This window comes from Monodelphis domestica, chromosome 1, assembly GCF_027887165.1.
Source record: "Monodelphis domestica isolate mMonDom1 chromosome 1, mMonDom1.pri, whole genome shotgun sequence".
Classification (NCBI taxonomy): Eukaryota; Metazoa; Chordata; class Mammalia; order Didelphimorphia; family Didelphidae; genus Monodelphis; species Monodelphis domestica.
The window spans coordinates 395,291,600-395,313,244 of NC_077227.1; the positions used below are offsets into that span (position 1 = coordinate 395,291,600).

At 44.4% G+C, this 21,645-nt stretch overlaps 1 protein-coding gene across 6 annotated transcripts in view; it reads left to right on the plus strand.

Annotated features, from left to right (window-relative positions):
- ACSS2 (acyl-CoA synthetase short chain family member 2) overlaps positions 1–21,505 on the plus strand; it is a 31,206-nt gene extending 9,701 nt beyond the window's left edge. For 4 of the 6 annotated variants that reach the window (XM_056822026.1, XM_007474232.3, XM_056822013.1 and 1 more), the window contains exons 3-19: positions 11,444–11,535; positions 12,523–12,626; positions 12,743–12,815; positions 13,116–13,191; positions 13,269–13,383; positions 14,049–14,087; positions 17,345–17,482; positions 17,573–17,743; positions 17,926–18,059; positions 18,410–18,542; positions 18,615–18,671; positions 18,839–18,919; positions 19,203–19,311; positions 19,531–19,599; positions 20,248–20,424; positions 20,530–20,604; positions 20,706–21,505. In XM_056822026.1, the coding sequence (XP_056678004.1) occupies positions 11,444–11,535; positions 12,523–12,626; positions 12,743–12,815; positions 13,116–13,191; positions 13,269–13,383; positions 14,049–14,087; positions 17,345–17,482; positions 17,573–17,743; positions 17,926–18,059; positions 18,410–18,542; positions 18,615–18,671; positions 18,839–18,919; positions 19,203–19,311; positions 19,531–19,599; positions 20,248–20,424; positions 20,530–20,604; positions 20,706–20,833 (1,771 nt within the window). In that variant the 3' untranslated portion in view covers positions 20,834–21,505. The remainder of the gene's footprint in view (positions 1–11,443; positions 11,536–12,522; positions 12,627–12,742; positions 12,816–13,115; positions 13,192–13,268; positions 13,384–14,048; positions 14,088–17,344; positions 17,483–17,572; positions 17,744–17,925; positions 18,060–18,409; positions 18,543–18,614; positions 18,672–18,838; positions 18,920–19,202; positions 19,312–19,530; positions 19,600–20,247; positions 20,425–20,529; positions 20,605–20,705) is intronic. The other 2 variants (XM_001381379.4, XM_056822034.1) reach the window with 1 other exon arrangement.
- The last annotated feature ends 140 nt before the right edge of the window (positions 21,506–21,645 follow it).

Here is a 21,645-nt window from a genome sequence, read left to right on the forward strand (position 1 = left end):
GGGATAATAACCCTTGCCTTTCTTACCTCAAGAATCAGATGAGATGAAGGATGGGAAAGTCCTGAACACATGTGAAAAGATGATGCTATTACATGAGATTGCAAAAATCACAGAGAGCAATAGATAACATCCCATGCTTGGGGGAGGCCCTATATGAAGGCAAGGAAAGGTATAAATAATAGACTAGGTTGGCTAGAACATAGAATGACAAAGGGAGGTATGATGTGGGAAAAAAAAAAGCTTAAAAAAATAGGCTAGAGCCAGATCATTAAGAGCTACAAATGTCAGATTGGAGGTTGTATTTGAGCTTTGTACCTGAATAAGGAGTCATTAAGGCTTCTGGAGCAGAGGAATGTCATGGTCATTTAATGTATTTCAAAAATATTAACTTGGAAAATGTGTGGAGATTGGATGCTGGGGGGCCAAGTAGGAGACTATAACAATAGTCCAGATAAAAGGTGATTAGAGTCAGGGCCTAAGTGGTGGCCACATGAGTGGGAAGAAAGGCAGGACATACGGTGATGGTAAAATTAAGATTTGACAAAAAAAAAAATTAAGATTTGACAACCAATTAGAGACTTAAGTGATAGTGAAAAGTCAAAGATGATGCCTATGCTTTAAACCTGGCTGGTTGGCAGGTTCCTGTGGTGGTACCTTCTATAGGAAATAGACAAAGTTAGGAGGAGAGCTGGATTTGGCAGAAAAGACAGTTCCATTTTTGTACATATTGACTTTGGAGATCTCTATGACATATCCAAGTAGAGATAATAATGAAGACTACTCTATGGATATGCAGGTTTTAGATTTCCCTTGATTTTCTGATTTCCCAGGTTCAATAATCCCATTGCCTTTAGTGGATCTTCATATGATATGATTTTACATCCTCTCATTCTGGTAGCCTTGCTAATTGACTTTTCTATGTCTCTTCTAAGATATGCCTAGAATTGGATACAGTACCCCAGATGTGGTGTAACTAGAGGGCTTGGACACAACTTCCTCTCTGTAGCCTAAGATCATTGTTGTTAGCTCTTACAGAAGTTCATTCTGTCCAGCAGCCAGCGTGAACAAACAAAGCTAGCTGCTGACCCTGGAGAAGGCTAGGAAGGGCCTCTGACAAGGCATGTGTTGTTATTCTCTTGCTCCAATGTGTGAAGTGTGGAAAGGCCTCTGGACTTGGTTGTCAGAAGACTGGAGTTCCATGGAGTAGCTCTGTCATTGTTTTGCTGTGTGACCTTGGATAAGTTTTTTAAGCTCTATGTTCCCTGTAGAATGGGGATAATAACCCTGGCCCTTCCTATCTCAAGAATCAGATGAGATGAAGGATGGGAAAGCCCTGTACACATGTGAGGTGATGGCGCTACTACATGTGGAATGGCAGAATCATAAGTCAGGTTGCATTAGCACACAGAGAGCAACAGACAAGTAGGCTGTTGAATTTTGGGTCTGAGGCTGAGGAAGCCCTTGCCAAAAGCTGGGCACTGCTGGGGAGCAATGGGAGCTACAGTTAGAATGGTCAGGTGAGAGCTGGTTGTGACTCTCAGACAATAAGGAACCATGTAGTTTCTGAAGTATAGGCATGATACAGTCAGGAAAACAGGATTTCAGAGCTAAAAGGTTCCCTAGAAATCACTTGCCCAACTCCTCAGCCCCTTTATTTTTCAGAGGATGAAACTGAGGCCCAGAAGTGATTTGCTAGAGATCGCACAATGAATTCATGACAGAGCTAGGAAGGAAACATAGTTAGCCTGACACTCCAGCCAAGGTTTTTTATAGTGTCCCACAATACCATGATTAAAGCAGAATTTTGACCTCCAGATCTGAGTGTAATTTGGGAATAGATATTTGTTGCTGGGTATTTCTTTGCATAACAATAGGCAAAGGGGATGGGGTTCCTGCCCAGGTGCTGGTACTCCTCTGTTGCCTTGTTCCAGCTGTCATCTGAGCATTGCTAGTTTCTGTGAAGGGAGAAATCTGATCCTTCTCAGAGCCTCAGGTTGTTGTTTTCAGTGTCCTTTTCAAGTAATGCTCCTAGGAGAGGCCTTAGAGATCATCTTATCTAATCCCCACATTTTACAAATGAGGAAATGGAGTCTCTGAGAGGCTAAATGACTTGGATAGGGTCACACCCGAGTTTGCTGGGTTTTGCCACTAAGTAGCTTGTGTGGTTGTTCCAGTCTGTCAGGAAGACTATGATCTTCGCATCATACATTTAGAGAAGGAAAAGCCCTTAGAAATCATCTAGTGTTACCTCCACATTTGGCAATGAGTAAACTAAGGCCTAGAAGGGATAAATGATGTGGCCAAAGTCTTATAAATAGCAAGGAACAGAGTCAGAACATGAACCCAGATTCTTTGACCCCTAATTCAGTGCTCTTTCCATTATACTACACATCTAACAAATTGTGTGGCCCTTGGGAAGAAGCAATTTCCTCTTTCTGGACCTTAGCCATCTGCAAAAGGAGGATATTAGAAAGATGGGGTCTTCTCTCTAAAATCTTTTCAGTTGCAACATCCCACAGCTCTATAGTAAATCAAGTTTATGTATACAGCCCCGAGGCTAACTAGATTAAGAATCCAGCCTTACACAAGGCTTCTTGACTTGGTCTGACTCTTCTATCCTTTATAGTCTCTTCTCTATCCATCCAGGCTTCTTGTCATGCCCATAATTGGTTTCCCTTTACTTTCCTTCCTCTTGTTCTTTCTCCTTTCCTCCAGGCTCAAACACCTGGTGTTGACAATATATATACATTTTACAATATACTGGCCTAGCTGACCTTCCCTATTACCCATCTGTGAGAGAGGGAAAATGGCTATTTTCTCCTTTCTGACCCTTTCTTTGGGTGTTCCCCCCCCCCCCATTACAAAGAGTTTGGCTTCCTTTTAATGATCTTTTAATTTACCTTGTTAGTTGTATAAATTGTCATCTTGCTTCTGTTTATTTCACTCTGCATCTCTGAAATCTCATTTATAATAACATCCTTAAGGAGTTATCCAGATTCTCTTTTAATGCCTCCAGTAATAAAGCTATTATCACCCTAGGAATTATTGCAGTGTCCTGATTATGGGGAAGTTCTTCCTTATGTTAAGCTGATATCTGCCTTACTATGACTCCAGCCCACATGTTCCCCTCTCTGAAACCACACAGAATAAACCCAATCATTCTTTATCATGATAAATAGCTGGGCACAGTGAGCATGTTCTCTGTAAATCTTAAATTTTTAAAGCAAAAAATCTCCAGGTCTATCAACTATTCCTTATAGGCCATTTGGAGGACATCTTCCAATAGTTTCTCAGTCATTCCTTGTAGAACATCCTTGTAGGGTTTGAAGTTCCCTCCATCATTTTATTTGGGTCTCATATTACCCCTGTGTCCATTTTACAGATGTGGAAACTTAGACATTATTTTCTGTCACACAGAATTAGTAGCAGACCCAAGACTAGGCCCCAGATCTCCTGACTATATATGTTAGTCAGTCAAATATTATTTATTAAGTGCTTACTGTGTGCCAGACATTGTGAAAAGCTCTAGGGAGGCAAAGAAAGGCAGAAAACAATCCTTACCCTCAAGGATCACACAATCTAATGGGGGAGACAACAAGCAAATCAATGTGTACAAACAGGATAAATTGGAAATAATTAACAAAGGCAAGTCATTACAATTAACAGACTTGGGGGCAGCTAAGTGGCTTAGTGGATAGAGAGCCAGGCCTGGAGACAGGAGGCCTTGATTCAAATGTGGCCTCTGAGACTTCTTAGTTGTGTAACTCTGGGCAAGACACTTATCCCCAATTGCCTAGCTCTTTCTGCTCTTCTGCCTGGGAACTTATTCATGGTATCAATTCTAAGTCAAGATTTTAGGGTTAAAAAAAAAAGTGATTGGGACAGGCTTCTAGTAATTAGGTAGGGTTTGTCTTATTTGTTTTATTTTATTTTTTTTCAAAACCTTTACCTTTCATCTTAGAATCAATACTGTGTATTGGATTCAAGGCAGAAGAACAGTAAAGACTAGGCAGTGGGGGTTAAGTGTCTTGCCCACACAGCTAGGAAATAACTGAGGCCAGATTTGACCCCAGGACCTCCTGTCTCCAGGCCTGGCTCTCAATCCACTGAGCCACCCAGCTGCCCTAGTAGGTAAGATTTTAGTTGCGACTTGAAGGAAGCCAGAGAAGTCAGGAGGAATGAGGAGGAAGAGCATTCCAGGCATGGAGGACCATCTGGAAAAAATGCTCAGTTCCAAGAGATAGAATATGTTGTTCATGGAAAAGCAAGGCCTGTGTCACTGACTCAGAGTACTTGGTGGGAATAGGGGAGGTGAAGGTGTAATAAGACTGTAAAAGGAGGAAAAGGAAAGTTTGAATGTCAAACAGATAATTTTGTATTGGATCCTGGAGGATATAGGGAACCAATGGAGTTGATTAAGTATGAGGGTGTTATGACTGGGCCTGTACTCTAGGAAAATCATTTTGGCTACTAGATGGAGGATGGACTGGAGAAGAGAGAGACTTAAGGCAGGTAAACCCACCAGCAGGCTATTGCAGTAATTTATTTAGGAGTGAACTGATGAGGGTCTGAAGTAGAGTGCTGGCAGTATGAGGGGAGAGAAGGGGACATAATTGAAAGATGTTACAAAAGTGAAATAAACAGGTCTTGGATTGGATATGGGGAGTGAGAGAGAATGTGGAGTCAAGGATGACACCTTTATTGGGAAGCTGGGAGATTGGGATGATGGTGTTACCCTCTGCAATAATTAGAACGTTAAAAGAGGAGAGGGATTGGAGGAAAGATAATGAGTTCAGTTTTTGACATGCTGAGTTTAAGATTTCTGTTAGATATTATTTTGAGATGTCTGAAAGATAGTTGATAGGAGATTGGATATCCACAGAGAAGACAGAACGGAATAGGCAGATTTGAGAATCATCAGCATAGAGAGGGTAATTAAATCTATAAAGCAGCTGATATCACCAAGTGAAGGGAGTATAGAGGGAGAAGGGAAGAGGGCCCAGGACAGAATCCTTAGGGACATCTATGATAAGAAGTCATAATCTGGATGAGGATCCAGTAGGAGACAGAAAGAGTGGTCATTGCGGTTCAGGAGAAAGAAGATTTGGGAAAAGCCATTGAATTTGGTAGTTAAAAGATCATTAGTAACTTTGGAGAGACAAGTTTTGGTGGAATGATGCTGGATTTCAAGGGGTGAAGAAGAGAGGAGAGAGAGAAGAAGTGGAGGCACCTATTATAGATGGGTTTTTCTGTGAGATGAACTACTAAGGGCAGGACAGCTATAGGATAATCGCAGGATCCAAAGATCAAGTGAGGGTTTTGTTGCAAATGGAGTGGATGTGCACATGTTTATAGGCAATAGGGAAGGAGCCCAATAGACAGGGAGAGATTGAAGATAGGTGAGAATGAGGATGACAGACGGGGGAAGCTTTTGGAGGAAATGGAATGGAATGGTATTGTTTGTGCAGTTAGTTTGCCTTGACAAGACATGGGACCACCTCTGAGATGGGGTAAAGGAGAAGTTAGTGAGCAGAAAGCATCTGAATAACATGAAATGAGAAAGAGAAGAGGTGAATGGCTTCAATTCCTCAATTTTTTTCTGCAAAATATGAGGCAACGCCCTCAGCTGAGAGTGGAAGGAAAGGGAGCCTTGAGTTGTTTGAAGAGAGCTGAAAAGATTTGGGAGAGCCGCTGTGGAGAGTGGGATAGTGAGTAGCTGAGGGAGTTATATAGTAGGATTCCCTAGCTGCAGTGAGAGCCTAGATGAGATTGTATACGACATATTTATAGTGGATCCAGTCAGAACAGTTTCTTGATTTTTTTCCACCTTTATTCAGTAGCACTTGTCTAGAAGTGAAGGCAGAGGATGGTGGGAGGTTATTCAAATCTGAGGATAGGCAGGATGCAATTGGCAATATGATAAGGGGGCCAATGATTTAAGAGAGTAGGATAGCATAGAGTTGAACTAGGTAACAATAGTTACCAAGATGAATAGGGCCAAGATGAAGAAAAGAGGAGAGTGTGACTAGTGCCGGGGTGATAGCCTGGAAGAACATTGAGGGGTTAAGGGATTGGAGATTATAGTATAGATAAAGAATATCATTTGGTATGAGAAGGCAGAGGGAGAGGTGGCAAGCCAATAGATTATGGTCAGATAAGGAGATTTTAGAATTTTTGAATAGGAGAGGGTGGTGCATTTGGCAATGATGGCAAGGTTAAAGGATATGATCATTTCTTTGTGGACTGAAATGTAGTGGAGGAGTAAGTCAACATGCAGAAAACTGTACTATAGTGTTCTTTTCATTATATCATGCTGTCTTTCTTTTTTTTAATTAATTTGAAAATTTTTATTTAATTAATTTAGAGTATTTTTCCATGGTTACAAGATTCATGTTCTTTCCCTCTCTCCCACCCCCTCCCATAGCTGACTCACAGTTCCACTGGGTTTTACATGTGTCATTGATCAAGATCCATCTCCATACCATTATATTTGCACTAGGGCAGCGGTTCTCAACCTCTCAATTTGTAGCAATGAGAATACATAATGCATATCAGGTATTTACATTCTGAATCATAACTGTAGCAAAATTACAGTTTTGAAGTAGCCACCAAAATAATTTTTTGGTTTGGGGTCACTGCAACATGAGGAACTGTATTGCGGGGGTCACAGCATTAGAAAGGTTGAGAACCACTGCACTAGGGTGATCATTTAGAGTCTACATCCCCAATCATATCCCCATCCACCCATGTGATCAAGCAGTTGTTTTTCTTCTGTGTTTCTACACTCACAGTTCTTCCTCTGGATGTGGATAGTGTTCTTCCTCATAAATCCCTCAGAATTGTCCTGAGTCATTGCATTGCTGCTAGTAGAGAAGTCCATTACATTCGATTGTACCACACTGTATCGGTCTCTGTGTACAATGTTCTCCTAGTTCTGCTCCTCTCACTCTGCATCAATTCCTGGAGGTTGTTCCAGTTCCCATGGAATTCCTCCAGTTCATCATTCCTTTGAGTGCAATAATATTCCATCACCAACAGATACCACAATTTGTTCAGCCATTCCCCAATCAAAGGGCATCCCCTCATTTTCCAATTTTTTGCCACCACAAAGAGCTCAGCTATGAATATTCTTGTACAAGTCTTTTCCCTTATTATCTCTTTGGGGTACAAACCCAGCAGTGCTATGGCTGGATCAAAGGGTAGACAGTCTTTTATCACCCTTTGGGCATAGTTCCAGATTGCCCTCCATAATGGTTGGATCAATTCACAACTCCACCAGCAATGCATTAATGTCCTGACTTTGCCACTTCCCCTTCAGCATTCATTACTTTCCTTTGCTGTCATGTTAGCCAATCTGCTAGGTGTGAGGTGATATCTCAGAGTTGTTTTGATTTGCATCTCTCTGATTATAAGAGATTTAGAACACTTTTCCATGTACTTATTAATAGTTTTGATTTCTTTTAACTGAAAATTGCCTATTTGTGTCCCTTGCCCATTTATGAATTGGAGAATAGTGTGGTTTTTTGTACAATTGATTTAGCTGTTTATAAATTTTTGTAATTAGACTTTTGTCAGAGGTTTTTGTTATGAAGATTGTTTCCCAATTTGTTGCTTCCCTTCTAATTTTGGTTGCATTGGTTTTGTTTGTACCAAAACCTTTTAATTTGATATAATCAAAATTATTTGTTTTACATTTTGTGATTTTTTATAACTCTTGCTTGATTTAAAAATCTTTCCTTTCCCAAAGATCTGACATGTATACTATTCTGTGTTCACATAATTTACTTATAGTTTCCTTCTTTATGTTCAAGTCCCATGCTATCTTTCTGAGGGCCAGGGCAGACAGGTACCTGAGCTCTCTTGGCATAAGGCCTGGTGGAAGGCCTAAGGGGTGGGCAAGAGATCAGTGGGTCTAGGACTGAAATCGCCTGAGGAAGGGTGGGATGGGGTGGGGGCAGGACTGAGACACCAGGGCAAAGCAGGAAAAGGACAGTATGATGATACCAGTTAGCCAAGACTGAGGTTCAGAGTTGGGGCAGGGACCCTTCCTTCTCGTCTTGCCTAAGGTGCAATAGGTTCAATAAAGCCATGGTACCTTTTATGAATTAATCATATAACATTAGAGCTTGGAAATGACCTTAGAGGTCATCTTGTGCAAAATCAAGGAGCCAGAATCAGCAGTGGTAGGACTGGAACCCACCTCCAGTCCTCTCTCCCTTTGTGCAATTCCTTTATTTGAAGGGGAGAAAACTAAGGTCACACTCAGTAAATGGGGGAGCTGGGATTGGAACCCAGATCTCCTGGCTCCTAGCCCAGAACTCTTAAAAAAAAAAAGTTTAATTTTTGTTTTTTTTTGTACTTGACAAATACTAATTAATAAATATTTCCCTACCTGAAGAACTAAAAAATAGGATTATATATAAAACTGCAAATTTCTGTTGTGAACTCAGCCCTATTTTTTATGACATTATACCTCCCTCTCCAGTTTCCTGTTTTCAGATGTCCATTCACAGAGTCTGAATGATAGACACCCCCAGGACCAGTTTCTCAGCTCCACCTACTTCCTCAGGTCTATTTATGATAACTCATGACTCAGGTGCCTTTCTCCACCTTTTCTCTGCTCCACCCTATGTAACTTTCCATAATCCCATAACATAATATGGCAAATGATTAAGTCTACAGTCCAAACACAGACCATTTCTACCAGTAATAAAAGGATTACTTTATGTGTAGATCACCTGGGCTCTTTCTTTACTGGTTATGAGGGTCAGGACCTTCACTTCCTCTTTTGAAAGAGGTTATTTAGATGAGACATGAGGCAGGGCAGGAACCTCAGAACTTGCCCAGCTGCCCCTTGTCCATGGATTGTTTTTCTCACCCCACCCCCAGTCCAATCCTAATCCAAATTCTTTGGGCAAGGGGCATCAAACAATTATCTTAAGGCTGTTATGAATTTTCCTTGAGTAGTTCACACTGAAACTCTGGGGTGTGCTATGATTCAGGAGAGACAAAAGGAGGAAAATTGTCCCTAGATAGTACCTGGTTAGGGAAACAGGACTCATATGTAGTACAATCAGAAAACAATGTCAGACAGAATAGAATGAGGTGCTGGAATATATGATTCAGGCTCCCAATTATTATAGAAACTCAGAAAGGGAAGTGTGATCATTGTGGACTAAAGTAGTTGGGGAAGATTTCATGTAAGAGGGAAGATTTAAAGTATAATTAAAACTTGGGGAATTATCTGTCCAAGGACCAGTTTAGTCCTATTGATGGAGACCGAGTCTCCTTGTGAGCCTGTTTTGCTTGGATTTTAGGTTAAAGGGCGTAGAGGTTGGCACCTAGGCAGATAGGTTTCTTAAGTGGACAGCACACTGGGCCTGGATTCAGGAAAACTCAAGTTCAAATGCAGCTTCAGTTGCTTTTTTTATTAGGTGTGTGACCCTGAGCAAATCACTTATGCTCTGGCATTTTTCATCTATAAAATGTAGATAATAAAAGCATCTACCTCCCAAGATGGTTGTGAAGATCAAATGAAATATTTTAAAAGAACTTAGCACAGTGCCTGGCATGTAGTAGTAGGTACTTAATAAGTGCTTGTTTTCTTCCTTTCCTAGGCAAGATTAGAAATCCATCTATCCTTCAGGGCTAGGACTTGGGACATGTTATTTAATGCTTGGACCTTGATGCTAGAGGAACAGTATTTATAGGGGAACAGGCTTGGCCTAGAACTGGATTATCTCAGAGAAAGTGAACACCAGGAGAAATGGGTTATAGCTATGTTAATAATTCAGAATCAGAACAGAGCGGCATCCCATATGGGCATGAAAGGAAATGTCTGTACACATATTTCAGACGTGAATATATTTGTATATGTCTGTTCATCTGTGCACATTTGGGTAGGTTTATGCATAAGGTATGTGTATTTTGAACATCTGGTGTTGAAGAAAGAAATATTAATACTAGTAACATATTCTGTGCTTAGGCACCAGTTTGCCAGAAATTTTTATTTAATTTATCATTAATCTATATCCAAGTCATTCTTAGGTCCAAACTGGCATAGTTCCCCATGTCCTTTGACAAGATACTACTTTAAGATTTCAGATAATATTTATAGGAATCTTGAATCAAGAAAAGATATCTTAAAATTCCTTTTAGATTAACATTTCGTAATTGAGCAATCAAGTCACTATCTCATATCTCCAGGACCATTTTGCTCAGTCCTGGAGTTTAACAAAAGGACCTCTCTCTTCCTTTGTTACAGTCTTAATCCTTTCTCAGTGAAAGAGAGTAGATGCTAGCCTTCAGTCACTTCCCAGGGACAGGTAAAGAGGAGACTATCCTTAGGTCAATAATCAAATCATGTTAGGGGTGGGGAAGACAATGATGTGAACTAGACAAGTTTTTTATTAAAATGTTTGACTCCATTCTTAATCCATTTCCATAGAGGAAAATATCCTTTCCTTTTTTTTTTAACCCTACTTCCCATTGTAGACTGAGCAATAAGGGCTAGGCAATTGGGGTTAAGTGACTTACCCAGGGTCATACAACTAGGCAGTATGTCTGAGGCCAGATGTAAACCCAAGACCTAGTACTCTATCCTAGTTGTCCGAGAAAATATTATTTTTTAATAGTTCTAAAGAAGCCAAAAAAAGGCATTAATATGCTTCTACATTTCTATACAAGCTAGTTCATGTGGAGTGAGCATGCATACATGTTAGTTGATGTGTATTCTGGTGAGTATGGCTATGTGGAATGGGGGTGATTTTTTTTAAGTACCCTAATTAAGGCTTTCCCAAGGTTCTTTGCTGACATGTGTTTTGAAATCCCAGGAAATGGCTTTCCTACCCTGAACCCTTCAGGTACTGGTTTATTGAGCTAAGCTCCCTGTATTTAGCCTGGATTAACCTCAGAAATGCTGATTGTTTCTTGATTCCTAAAGAACCTCAGTGTTCTAGGTTTGGATTGAGGTGAGAGGTATGACTGATTTGCCAAGCCCAGCAGTCCCTTAGCTTCTGAAGTACTTGACAAGAGTAAGAAAGCCCCATCCTCATTGGATGCGAACTGCATCCTCTCCTTTCCACCCCACCACTTCAAGTGTTTGTTGCAATTGTCTCTGTGTGAAAAAGCCCTAGTTTTGGAGGCCCTGTGTAGTTAGCCTGGCTTTCCCACTGAACCAGTCCCTCTTCAACAGCCAGAGGAGGGAGAAAGGGATAATTGCTCTATTTTACTGAGGTGCAGAGAGGGATAATGCCTTTCCCAAAGCCACATAGCAACCCTAACACTCTGGTGTACAGGAGTAGGAGCAATAATCCTGACAAGGGAGATCTTGGATTCAGCTTGCCTGCCAACAAGTTGAAAAAATGAATTTACCTAGTCTGTGGCTTTTCTTGGGGATTTCCAAAGTGTGTCTGTTGATACAAGTTCCCCTGGTATCTTTCAGGGAAGGCAATGAACCTGGGGAAGCTACCCAGATCACTTACCGAGAGCTCCTGACCCAGGTGTGTCGGTGTGCTAATGCCCTCCGGAAACAGGGTAAGTACTGATGCCACATTGAGTCAAGTCCAGTCAGCAAGCATTTGCTAAGTGCCTACTATTTTCCAGGCACTGGCATTGGGAATATGAGGAAAGGCAAAGAGAAAAAGAAAACAGTTGAAGATGAGGGCAGAGAAAATTCCAGGCATAAAGGACTGTCAGTGAGAGTGCTCTGAATTAGGGTTAAAGATGTAAGGTGAGAAGAGGCCAGATTTATGAAGGTCAAATAGAATTTCATATTTGATACTGGACATAATAGGGATCCATAGGAGTTTATTGATGGTGGATGGGCTGACAGTGTAGATTATATGTACACTTCAGGAAAGTTAGTTTGACAACTAAGAGGAGGAAGGACTGCAGTGGGGAGATGCCCCAGTCAGGAGAACAACTAGTAGGTTCTTGCTGCAGGAATAAGGTACTCTGAGCCTGTACCAGGATGGAAGCAGTATTAGGAACAGAAGGCAAAATTGATAGAACTTGGCCACAGATTGGCTGGGGGTGGAGCAAGGAGTGGAGAATGACAGTTAAGTTTTGAGCCCTGGGATTGGGGCATTGATAGTAGTCTTCACAGTAATAAGGAAGTTGGGAGAGGGAGGGTTTGGGGGAGAATCCATGAGATCAGTTTGGGATATGTTGAATTTCAGATGTCTTCAAAACATCAAAACAGATATTCAATAGGTGGCAGGAGATACAAGCCTAGAGGTCAGCAGAGAGATTAAGGATGGAGAAGTAGATCTGAGATCTTTCTATCATCAGCATAGAGATGATAATTGAATCCACCAGAACTGATGATATTAACAAGTAAAATAATATATAGAGGGAGAAGAGAAGAGAACCCAAGACTGAGCTCATGGTAACACCTACAGATAAGGATGGGCCCTGAAGACTTGAGGGGGACATTGGACTGGGAGGAGACAGTAAGTCAGAGGGACAGATGGCTGGAGAGTGGAAAGATCAACAAGCCCATAGGCCATGTCTCTATTGCAGGCATTCGGAAAGGAGATCGTGTATCCATCTACATGCCCATGATTCTGGAGCTGGTGGTGGCCATGCTTGCCTGTGCTCGTCTTGGTGCATTGCATTCTATTGTGGTAGGGATCTTAGGGGACAGAATGTGTTGGGTGGAGATAACAGAAACTCTGGGACCCCACTGGAGCTCATTCCCTTGCCCCACAACCCCACCCTTAGTTTCCCCTTACTCCCTCAGTTTGCAGGCTTCTCAGCTGATTCCCTATGTGAGCGGATCCTGGACTCAAGCTGTACCCTCCTTATTACGGCAGGTGACTGGCTCCTCCCTAGCTAGGCTAGACTGCTCCCTCTAGGCGACCTTCTAGCTCCTAGTTGGCTATTCCCAGGTTGGGTTGGGGGAGTGATGGGTGGAAGAGGGCTGTGCTGAATCTTGGAAGGGGTGGCTGTATGAACTTCTGATGGAAAAAGCAGTAGCTTTTCCAGAGGGCCCCTTTTCATGGGCTTCGTCCTCTCACCCATCTCTCCTTTGGTACTGATCTCACAAGCTATGGCCTTTTCTTGCCACTCACTGGCTGTTAGAACTGGGAGTGTAATGCCCACTCTTCCCACAGATGCCTTCTACAGAGGAGAAAAACTAGTGAACCTGAAAGAGCTTGTGGATGATGCCCTGCACAAGTGCCGGGAGAAGTAAGTTAACTACTCTAGCCAGGCCCTAACTCTTTCCCCCATCACCCAGCCCTCACTGGGCCCTCTTTGTTCCCTAGGGGCTTCCCTGTAAAGAGATGCATTGTAGTCAAGCACCTTGGCCGCGCGGAGCTGGGCACGGGTGATTCTCCTAGCCATTCCCCTCCATTGAAAAGGCCATGCCAGGACCTGCAGGTAGGCCCCTCCTCCCAGCTTAGCCTTATTGGCACTTACAACTATCACAATATTATCATAATTACTCTCAGAGGATCACGGTAAAGGTGATGAATATAGTCAGGGAAGATGGACAATGTCCACAGCAAGGAGAGAGCCTGGTTTAGGATGCTGTTGTATGTTTGTTGATTGGGGATCATGGAAGCAGCAGCATTGAAGTACCAGATGGGAACATCTGGCTTCCCTATGAGGTCTGCCATGCACTGTGAGCAGTTGGCTACTTCTGGGCAGCATTGGCCTATGAGGTCAGGATTGACCCTCTTGGCAAGAGGTGCTCTGAATTTGGCTCCTGTGATGAGACTGGGTGTGGAGGTTGGGGGTATGCCCTCCACCTTTTATTAGGAGGGCTGTGGGCCTCCAGGAAAGTCTTGGAAATTTTGTAATTTGTTTATCTGCTTTTAGATGGATAATGGTAGAGACCAGGTTTAGGCTGTAGACCTAAGAGCTAGGCTTTAGCCAACTCTGAGGTCAGAGTGTTCTTGAGGTGGGGGATTAGGGATCTTGGAGGAGCCAGTCAGAGGAATACCTGAGAAACCCTTGGGGGGTGGCTTGGGATTGGGGACCTTAGTTCCATCCCTTCATTTCTTCCCTCCCTACTCACCAGCCTCTCCATGGGCTTTTAACAGGACAAAACGAAAGCGAAACCAATGTCCAAGCGACCCCAGGTATCCACTGTCCCAGGCACTGCTTCATTGTGCCTTTGTCTGTGTGTCTATCTGCTTTTGCACCTGCTTACCCTGTTAGTGTGGACTTGAGCTTGCATCACAGTCCCTGAGACCCCCACTGACCCTATTCTGGTCATTAGCTACTAGGCTATGCATCTGCTTCTAGGGCTTAGCACAGTGCTTGGCACATAGTAGGTGCTTCCCCCCCCCCCTTCTTTTTCAATTCTTACCTTCTGTCCTAGAATCAATACTAAGTATTGGTTCCAAGTCAGAAGAGTGTTAAGGGCTAGGCATTGGGATCCAAATGACTTGCCCAGGGTCACATAGCCAGGAAATGTAGTCACCTAAGCTGTCCCCTTATAGTAAGTAGGTGCATAATAAATGCTATATGACTGACTAGTTGGGAAGAATGATAGTGTGAGGCACATCTCACTGGGAAAGGGAAGAGAAGTAAAGGAAGCCTGGGATCTAGCTCTGACACTGGCCCTCATTGTGTGACCTTGGGCAAATCTTTTAAATTTAATTTCAATTCAATACCGGTATTTGTGGTGGTGGACAGGGCTCTGAGGGAAGAGGAGCTAGGGATCCAAAGATGCAAATGGAAATCTACCTACCCTCGAGGAGCCCACATTCTTCTGGACCTCAGTTTGCTCATCTATAAGAGAAGAAGGTGGAATCTAGTCATAGAACTTAGAACTTGAAAGGAACCTAGTGGTCATCTTTTTTATAGAGGAGGAAATTTAAAGCTACACAATGGGTTTTGGCAGAGCAAAGACTCCAGTTTCTGTGATTCTTGTGTGTTCAGACTCCTGCTAGAAAAATGGGACCACAGCAGGTCTCTGTGCTCTCAGGGAATAGAAAGCAGGATATATATACACATGAAAAAAATAGTGTCTAGAATAAAGTGCTAGATTAGATACAGGTCACAGTATATTCATATTTAAAAGAGATTCAAAGGCAGAGAAGGGACTTTCTGTGAGCTAGAGTATTCAAGAAATTTCTTTTAGAGGAAGAACTTGAATGATAGTAAAGTTGGGGGTGTTCTTTTAAGAGATCTCCCTGAAGGCTCCTTTGGGAGCAGCATGGGGTTGTTAGGGTAGAGAAACAGAAAACTTGACTGCTTTTGATTATTACATCTCTGAGTGCTTTTAGATCCTGGATCGTGGTCTTGATCTATTTCCATGTAGGTGGATCTCAGAGTAGCCATTCCTAGGTACTGGCCTTGGGAATGGCTTTTAATATCATCTGTGTTATCATGTATGTGTGTGTCTGTGTGTGTTTTGGGGAGAGTTGCTAAAGGCCTTCAAGATCCTCACCCAGCATATAAACTCATTTTCCCAAGAGGTGACAGTTTGAAAACAAGTAGATTTAGGGAGGTTTTCAATAGATTGCTGGATAGCAGACATTGTAAGGTTGAGAAATTCAGATATTTTTGGATATTATGGGAGGACAGTTATTGTGAATGACACCATCAGTGCCTGGTTTGTAGACTGACTCTGGGACTGATTAATTTCTAAAATATGATTCTGTAAACAAAAGTCTCTGTAGGCATCCTGGCGTGGGTCAGTTCAGATCTGTTGCCCAGGCCCATTTCGGGGCATGTGTGCACAGAGACCACCTAAGCTACTCATAGGGAGCAGAGGGAGCTTCTGCTCCTGATTCTTCCTTCCTCAGGGAGTAGGAATGAGACCTCTTTGCTGACTCAGGGCTTAGTCTTTGAGCCTTTGGGATACAAGGAACTGGCAACTTGTGCAGTAGCTGCTGCAGGACTAACAAGGCCAAATGGTCTCTGGGCCTTTGTGCCCTGACTGCCTGTTGCTTCTAATGTTTGTGCATATGCATTCCTGCTTCTAAGCTGTGGACATTCATACATCAATATGTTTGCCTGCCAACACTCTGTGTGTGTGTGTGTGTGTGTGTGTGTGTGTGTGTTTAGAATATATTATTGCAGTCTTGGGAGCTGGTCCTTGGGGAGCCTGGCAGAACCTCCTGGCATGGACCACTGCCCCTGAGAGAAGTGGTTCTGGAGTGAGGGTGGGAACAGGAGGAAAGCGGGAGGCTGCTTCCTTACCTCACACTGTTACCAATGGAAATTTTGACCTTGACTCTGATTCTTGGGAACACTCTCAATTCCATGGTCTTTGTTAGGGGTTCTTCCCATTTTCAAGGCCCCATGACTTTATGGAGCACCTCCTATGGGCTGTGTGGCCACTGCATTCTAGTATTTTCTAGGGGGAAGAAAATGCAGTTTCACTTCTTGAACTCATTCTGGTGGGAAAATGTAACGTACATTATAAATACACATCCACTGGATGGAATTCAGGAATGTAGTTTAGCCTGAAAACTATAGAGAATCAAACAGAAGCTATAGGGAGGTTAGTGGAGCTGGGATGGCGACAGATTGCTTCCCAAAGGAGGTTGAACTTGAAGTGAGCCATGAAAGATGGACAGGTTTTGGATGACAGGTGATGGGAGAAAGCTGAGATAGTAACAAATCTGGTGGGGGCTGAGGTATAAGGGGAATTTGAGATTGGTCAGAAATAGGGAAACTCAATTTGGCTGGGGTGGAGGATTTGTCAAGGAGTTAAAGATGATGCATAGAGGAGAGAAGGACTGGGTTGCAGAGGTCATTGAGTATTAAAGTAGAGGTGCTTGGATTTAAATCTGAAGGAAGTGGTGTGTCACCCTAGGTTAATGGATAGGGAAAGGGCATCTGGGCCTGTTTCCCCATCTTAAAATGAAGGAGCCTCTAAGACCATTTGGTTCTAAATCCATGCTTTGGGAATGTTATTCTGGTAGCAGGAGGGCTGTAGATTGTAGGGGCAGGGTCTGAAAATGGGTGAGATCATCAAGGAGGAAACTGACAGCAATCTAGTGAATTGGTTAAGGGCATGATTTAGGATGTTAATGGAAAGAGAAATTAGATCTGAAAGTCTGAAGAACCAGATAGGTCCAGTGGCTAGGACCACTTTCAAGACCATCTTTGGGATTTTGTGTTAAGAAGCTGAATGAAACTCCACCAGGGTTGAAGGGAAATATGGGATAAGGCCCTACCTGTGCATCTGTGGGACTTACCAAACCCAGGTAGACCATGAAGGGGCCTGGTGCCATGGCCAATGAGGAAGAGTCCAGGCTTTGGGCCTTTGTATCCTCTCTGGAGTTCCCCATAGCTATTGACTCAGTCCCAAACCCTTAGGACATCCCTCCAAACCCACCCTGGACATATCTCTTGTCTTCTCTTCCTCCCCTTCCTGCAGATCCCCTGGAATCAGGGGGTCGATCTGTGGTGGCATGAGATCCTGGGGGATTCAGAGGAGGAGTGTGAGCCTGAGTGGTGTGACGCAGAGGACCCACTCTTCATCCTTTACACCAGTGGTTCCACTGGAAAACCCAAGGTTAGTGCTTGGGAGGGCAAGGGCTAAGGGGGGATGTCAGTAGGAAAGGTCCAGGATGTGTTCTAACTCTGCCCCACACTCCTGCCCTAGGGAGTGGTACACACGACAGGGGGATATATGCTGTACACGGCCACCTCTTTCAAGTATGTCTTTGACTTCCACGAGGATGATGTGTTTTGGTGCACTGCAGACATCGGCTGGATTACTGGGCACTCCTATGTCACCTATGGGCCTCTGGCTAATGGGGCTACCAGTGTCCTGGTGAGATAGGGTGGGCTGTCCAGCCTGGAGACAGGGGTCAGGTCCTGGGGATTCTAAGGAGCTGGGCCTGGGTGATTTGGGACAGGTTATTGGGGCAGAGGCTCTGGTGGGCTAAGGGGTTCCAATTGGTAGGCCCTGGGGATAGTCAAGAGAATATGGGGTAACATCTTGATTGGGTGCAGTTTGAGGGAATTCCTACGTACCCTGATGTGAGCCGCTTGTGGAACATTGTGGACAAGTACAAGGTGACCAAGTTCTACACAGCACCCACAGCTATCCGCCTGCTTATGAAGTTTGGGGATGAGCCTGTCAACAAGTAAGGCCCAGCCCCTCATCTCTCCTTTGCTTTCCTCCTCTGTGCCCCTGTAGTAACCCTGAGGCAGGGAACTCTTGTTTCCTCATTTTAAAGATGGAGTTACTGAGACTAGAGTCACTTTGTTGTGAAAGGAAAATAAGCCCCTACCCTGGATCCATCACAGAAGCTCAACATTTTGGGGCTTATCAAGTGCAACTTCCTTGTTTTATAGGAGAGGAAACTATAGCAACAACACTAGCCACTAGCGGGAGCTCAGATCTCCAGACTCCCAATCCAGGGCTCTCTCCATCAAGCGACAGGGGAACTGGTTGGTCGCCCTGGAGCCCAAATCCTTGTTCCTCCCCTCACAGATACAGTCGGGCATCCCTTCGGGTATTAGGGACAGTGGGCGAGCCCATCAACCCAGAAGCCTGGCTGTGGTACCATCGGGTGGTGGGAGCGCAGCGCTGCCCTATTGTGGACACCTTCTGGCAGACAGAGACAGTGAGTACAGAGGTGCCTAGGAAATTGGGGGGCTGGGACCTGATGTCAGGACTGACCTCTGACCTCCAACAGGGTGGCCATATGCTGACCCCTCTCCCTGGTGCCACACCCATGAAGCCAGGTTCTGCGGTGAGTCCCCCCCATGAAAGGGTAATCACTAAGGGGGGAGTAGGAGATTAAGGGGTGGTTGCTCTCAGGGACTCTGTGGGCCCTGGGCTCTTAGGCTTCAGTGGGAATTTGAAGATCCCCTTAAGTGTGTCTGCCCTTGCCTATACTGGCTTTGCCTGTATCCCCAGACTTTTCCATTCTTCGGTGTGGCACCAGCAATCTTGAATGAGTCTGGGGAGGAGTTGGAAGGAGAAGCAGAAGGTTACCTGGTAAGGCTGCATCCTGGGCCTGGAGTGACAGGTGTGTGTGAGACAGACATGACATGGATGGTTTGAGTACATAGGAAATGGGACTTGGGGGATATTTAATTATGAAGTATGACCTGTGACATAGTTCTGTTAGATAATATATGACAGCATGTGTATGTAAGGGTGACAGGTTATGTGTGATTTGTGAGACAGGCCCCAGTTTATATCTGATAGTATAATGGGTAACTTGGGAGAGTGCTTAATGCTTAACAGGAATGGCAGATGTTCCCTCTGTCCCCTTCAGGTGTTCAAACAACCCTGGCCTGGGATCATGCGTACAGTCTATGGGAACCATGAGCGCTTTGAGGCCACCTACTTCCGGAAGTTCCCAGGCTACTATGTAACAGGGGATGGTGAGCCCTTCTATTTCCCCTGCCTCTGAGCTCTGGTGGCCAGACCACCCAGAAAAGGCAGGGCTCTATCTCCCTGGGTCAGGTAGTATACCTATCTTGAGGTGCTTAGCAGCAGGACCATCTTTCACTTTCTTACCTGGGTCTGGGCCCCTGCCTGGGGGGGGGGGGGTGCTTCCATCCTGAGAAAGCTATGGGGCTTGACCCTGTGTGCTTCCTAAGGTTGTCGGCGAGATGAAGATGGCTATTACTGGATCACAGGCCGAATCGACGACATGCTCAATGTGTCTGGTGAGAGATGCTTCCCTGTCTCATTTGACCAATCCCTCTTCACACCTTACTTCCAAGTCTAGCCTCAGGTCTGGGACCATATTTTGGGAGGGATATTGACAAGTTGGGGCATCCACCAGAAAATAGGATAAGGAAAGAAATCATGACTGCTAAAAGGGAAAAGGGGTTACTCCAGCAAACGAGTATACAGCTGTCTTAAATACCTGAAGGACAGTGACACAGAAGAAATTAGACTTGCTCTGCTTAGCCCCAGTAGGCAGAACTAGTGCCAGTGAGTAGAGGTTACAAAGAACCTGGTTTTAGCTAAGCCTAGGAAGAAAAACTTCTGACACTGAGAACTATCCCAGAGTTGGGGTGGGTTGCTTTGGGAACTGCTAATGAGCAACCTGCCACTTATTATTATGGTAGTGTTCAGGCTGAGGCAACCTGGCTAGTTATTGGGGATGTCGGGCCTAGGAAGGAAGTTAGACCCGATGCCTTCTGAGTCTGAGATTGGCTTTAAGCAGCCTCAGCCAGTAGTGGGTGTGTGGCCTTTGTTCAGTGAGGTGGAGTTGGAGTAAATATTGGATCAGTGTGAGAAGTTGAGCTTCTTTCCTTGGAGACCTGGAACAAGACTAGTGAACTTCTCCCAATACCCATCCTTGCTAGGCCACTTGCTGAGTACAGCGGAAGTAGAGTCAGCACTGGTGGAGCACAAGGCCATTGCTGAGGCAGCTGTGGTCAGCCACCCACACCCTGTGAAGGGTGAATGTCTTTACTGCTTTGTCACTTTACGGGAGGGCCATGCCTTTACTCCTGCCCTTGCTGAGGAGCTCAAGAAGCAGGGTAAGTGTTCTTTCCAGCCCCTGGGCTCTGGTCCAGTAGGAGCCTCTTCTTTGAATGCTGGTACCTATCCCAAATTCTCAGTAAAGGTTTGCTGCTTGATTACAGTTAGAGAAAAAATCAGCCCTATTGCTACTCCGGATTACATCCAGAATGCACCTGGCTTGCCCAAAACACGCTCAGGTAGGCATCATACCCATTCCTATGGGTAAGCTGATGGGCCCCATGGCCCTGGTTGGAGCTGTGGGGGCCTGGGGTAACCACATTCCTGTTGTGTGCCACAGGGAAGATCATGAGGCGGGTCCTGAGGAAGATCGCACAGAATGACCATGACCTGGGAGACACATCCACTGTAGCTGACCAGTCTGTCATCAGCCATCTTTTCAGCCACCGCTGCCAGACAGCACTATGAACCATCGTTCCACCCAAAGCTCCTTCCCCAGACATCCCTGCTTGACTCTTCAAAGTTGTATCCAACTTGCTACCCTTTGCCAACCATCATCCGGAGAGTACTAACAGGAGATGTAGCTTGTACCCTCAGGGCCAGAAGATGAGGGGCAGGGCCCAGATCCCCCTTCTCCCTGACAGCCAGGGTACAGGACAGGCTGAACCCTTTAAGGCCTTTAGGCGTCAACTGGAGCTGGAGCCTCTGCCAGTCAGGTGATTTGGGCTGGGGGGTGGGTGTGGGTGGTGCATTGGAGCCCTGGGATGAAGGCAGGTGATTGATCCATGTTCAACTGCAGTGGGTCACAGGCCCTTCCTCAGAAGCACCAGCACTTATCTCAATACTTAATTAACTCTGTCTTTAGAAATTGCTCCTTATGACAGTTTGCAAAAAGTGATTTAAAGAAAAATAAAAGCAAAAACCTACTTCCTTTACTGGTGGGGGCATCAGGAACAGGAAAGCATGTCCACAAATTCCAAAGGCCAGGACCAGAAAGCTATTAGACTCCCCACCTGGAAGGACTGAAACTTCTCCATTTTGGGGGGGCCTCAGGTTTCTTTCCTGCCTCCATCCCACTGTCATTGGGGCTGAAAAATTCTTCAAGCCCTATGGTTATAGGAATAAAGTCTCTAAAACAGAGGAAATGGACATTCTTTTTTTTTTTTTAAGACCTTGAAGGTCCTTTAAATGCTGTACCCACAATGGGGACAGCTGGGTGGCTCAGTAGATTGAGAGCCAGGCCTAGAGATGGGAGGTCCTAGGTTCAAATCTGGCCTCAG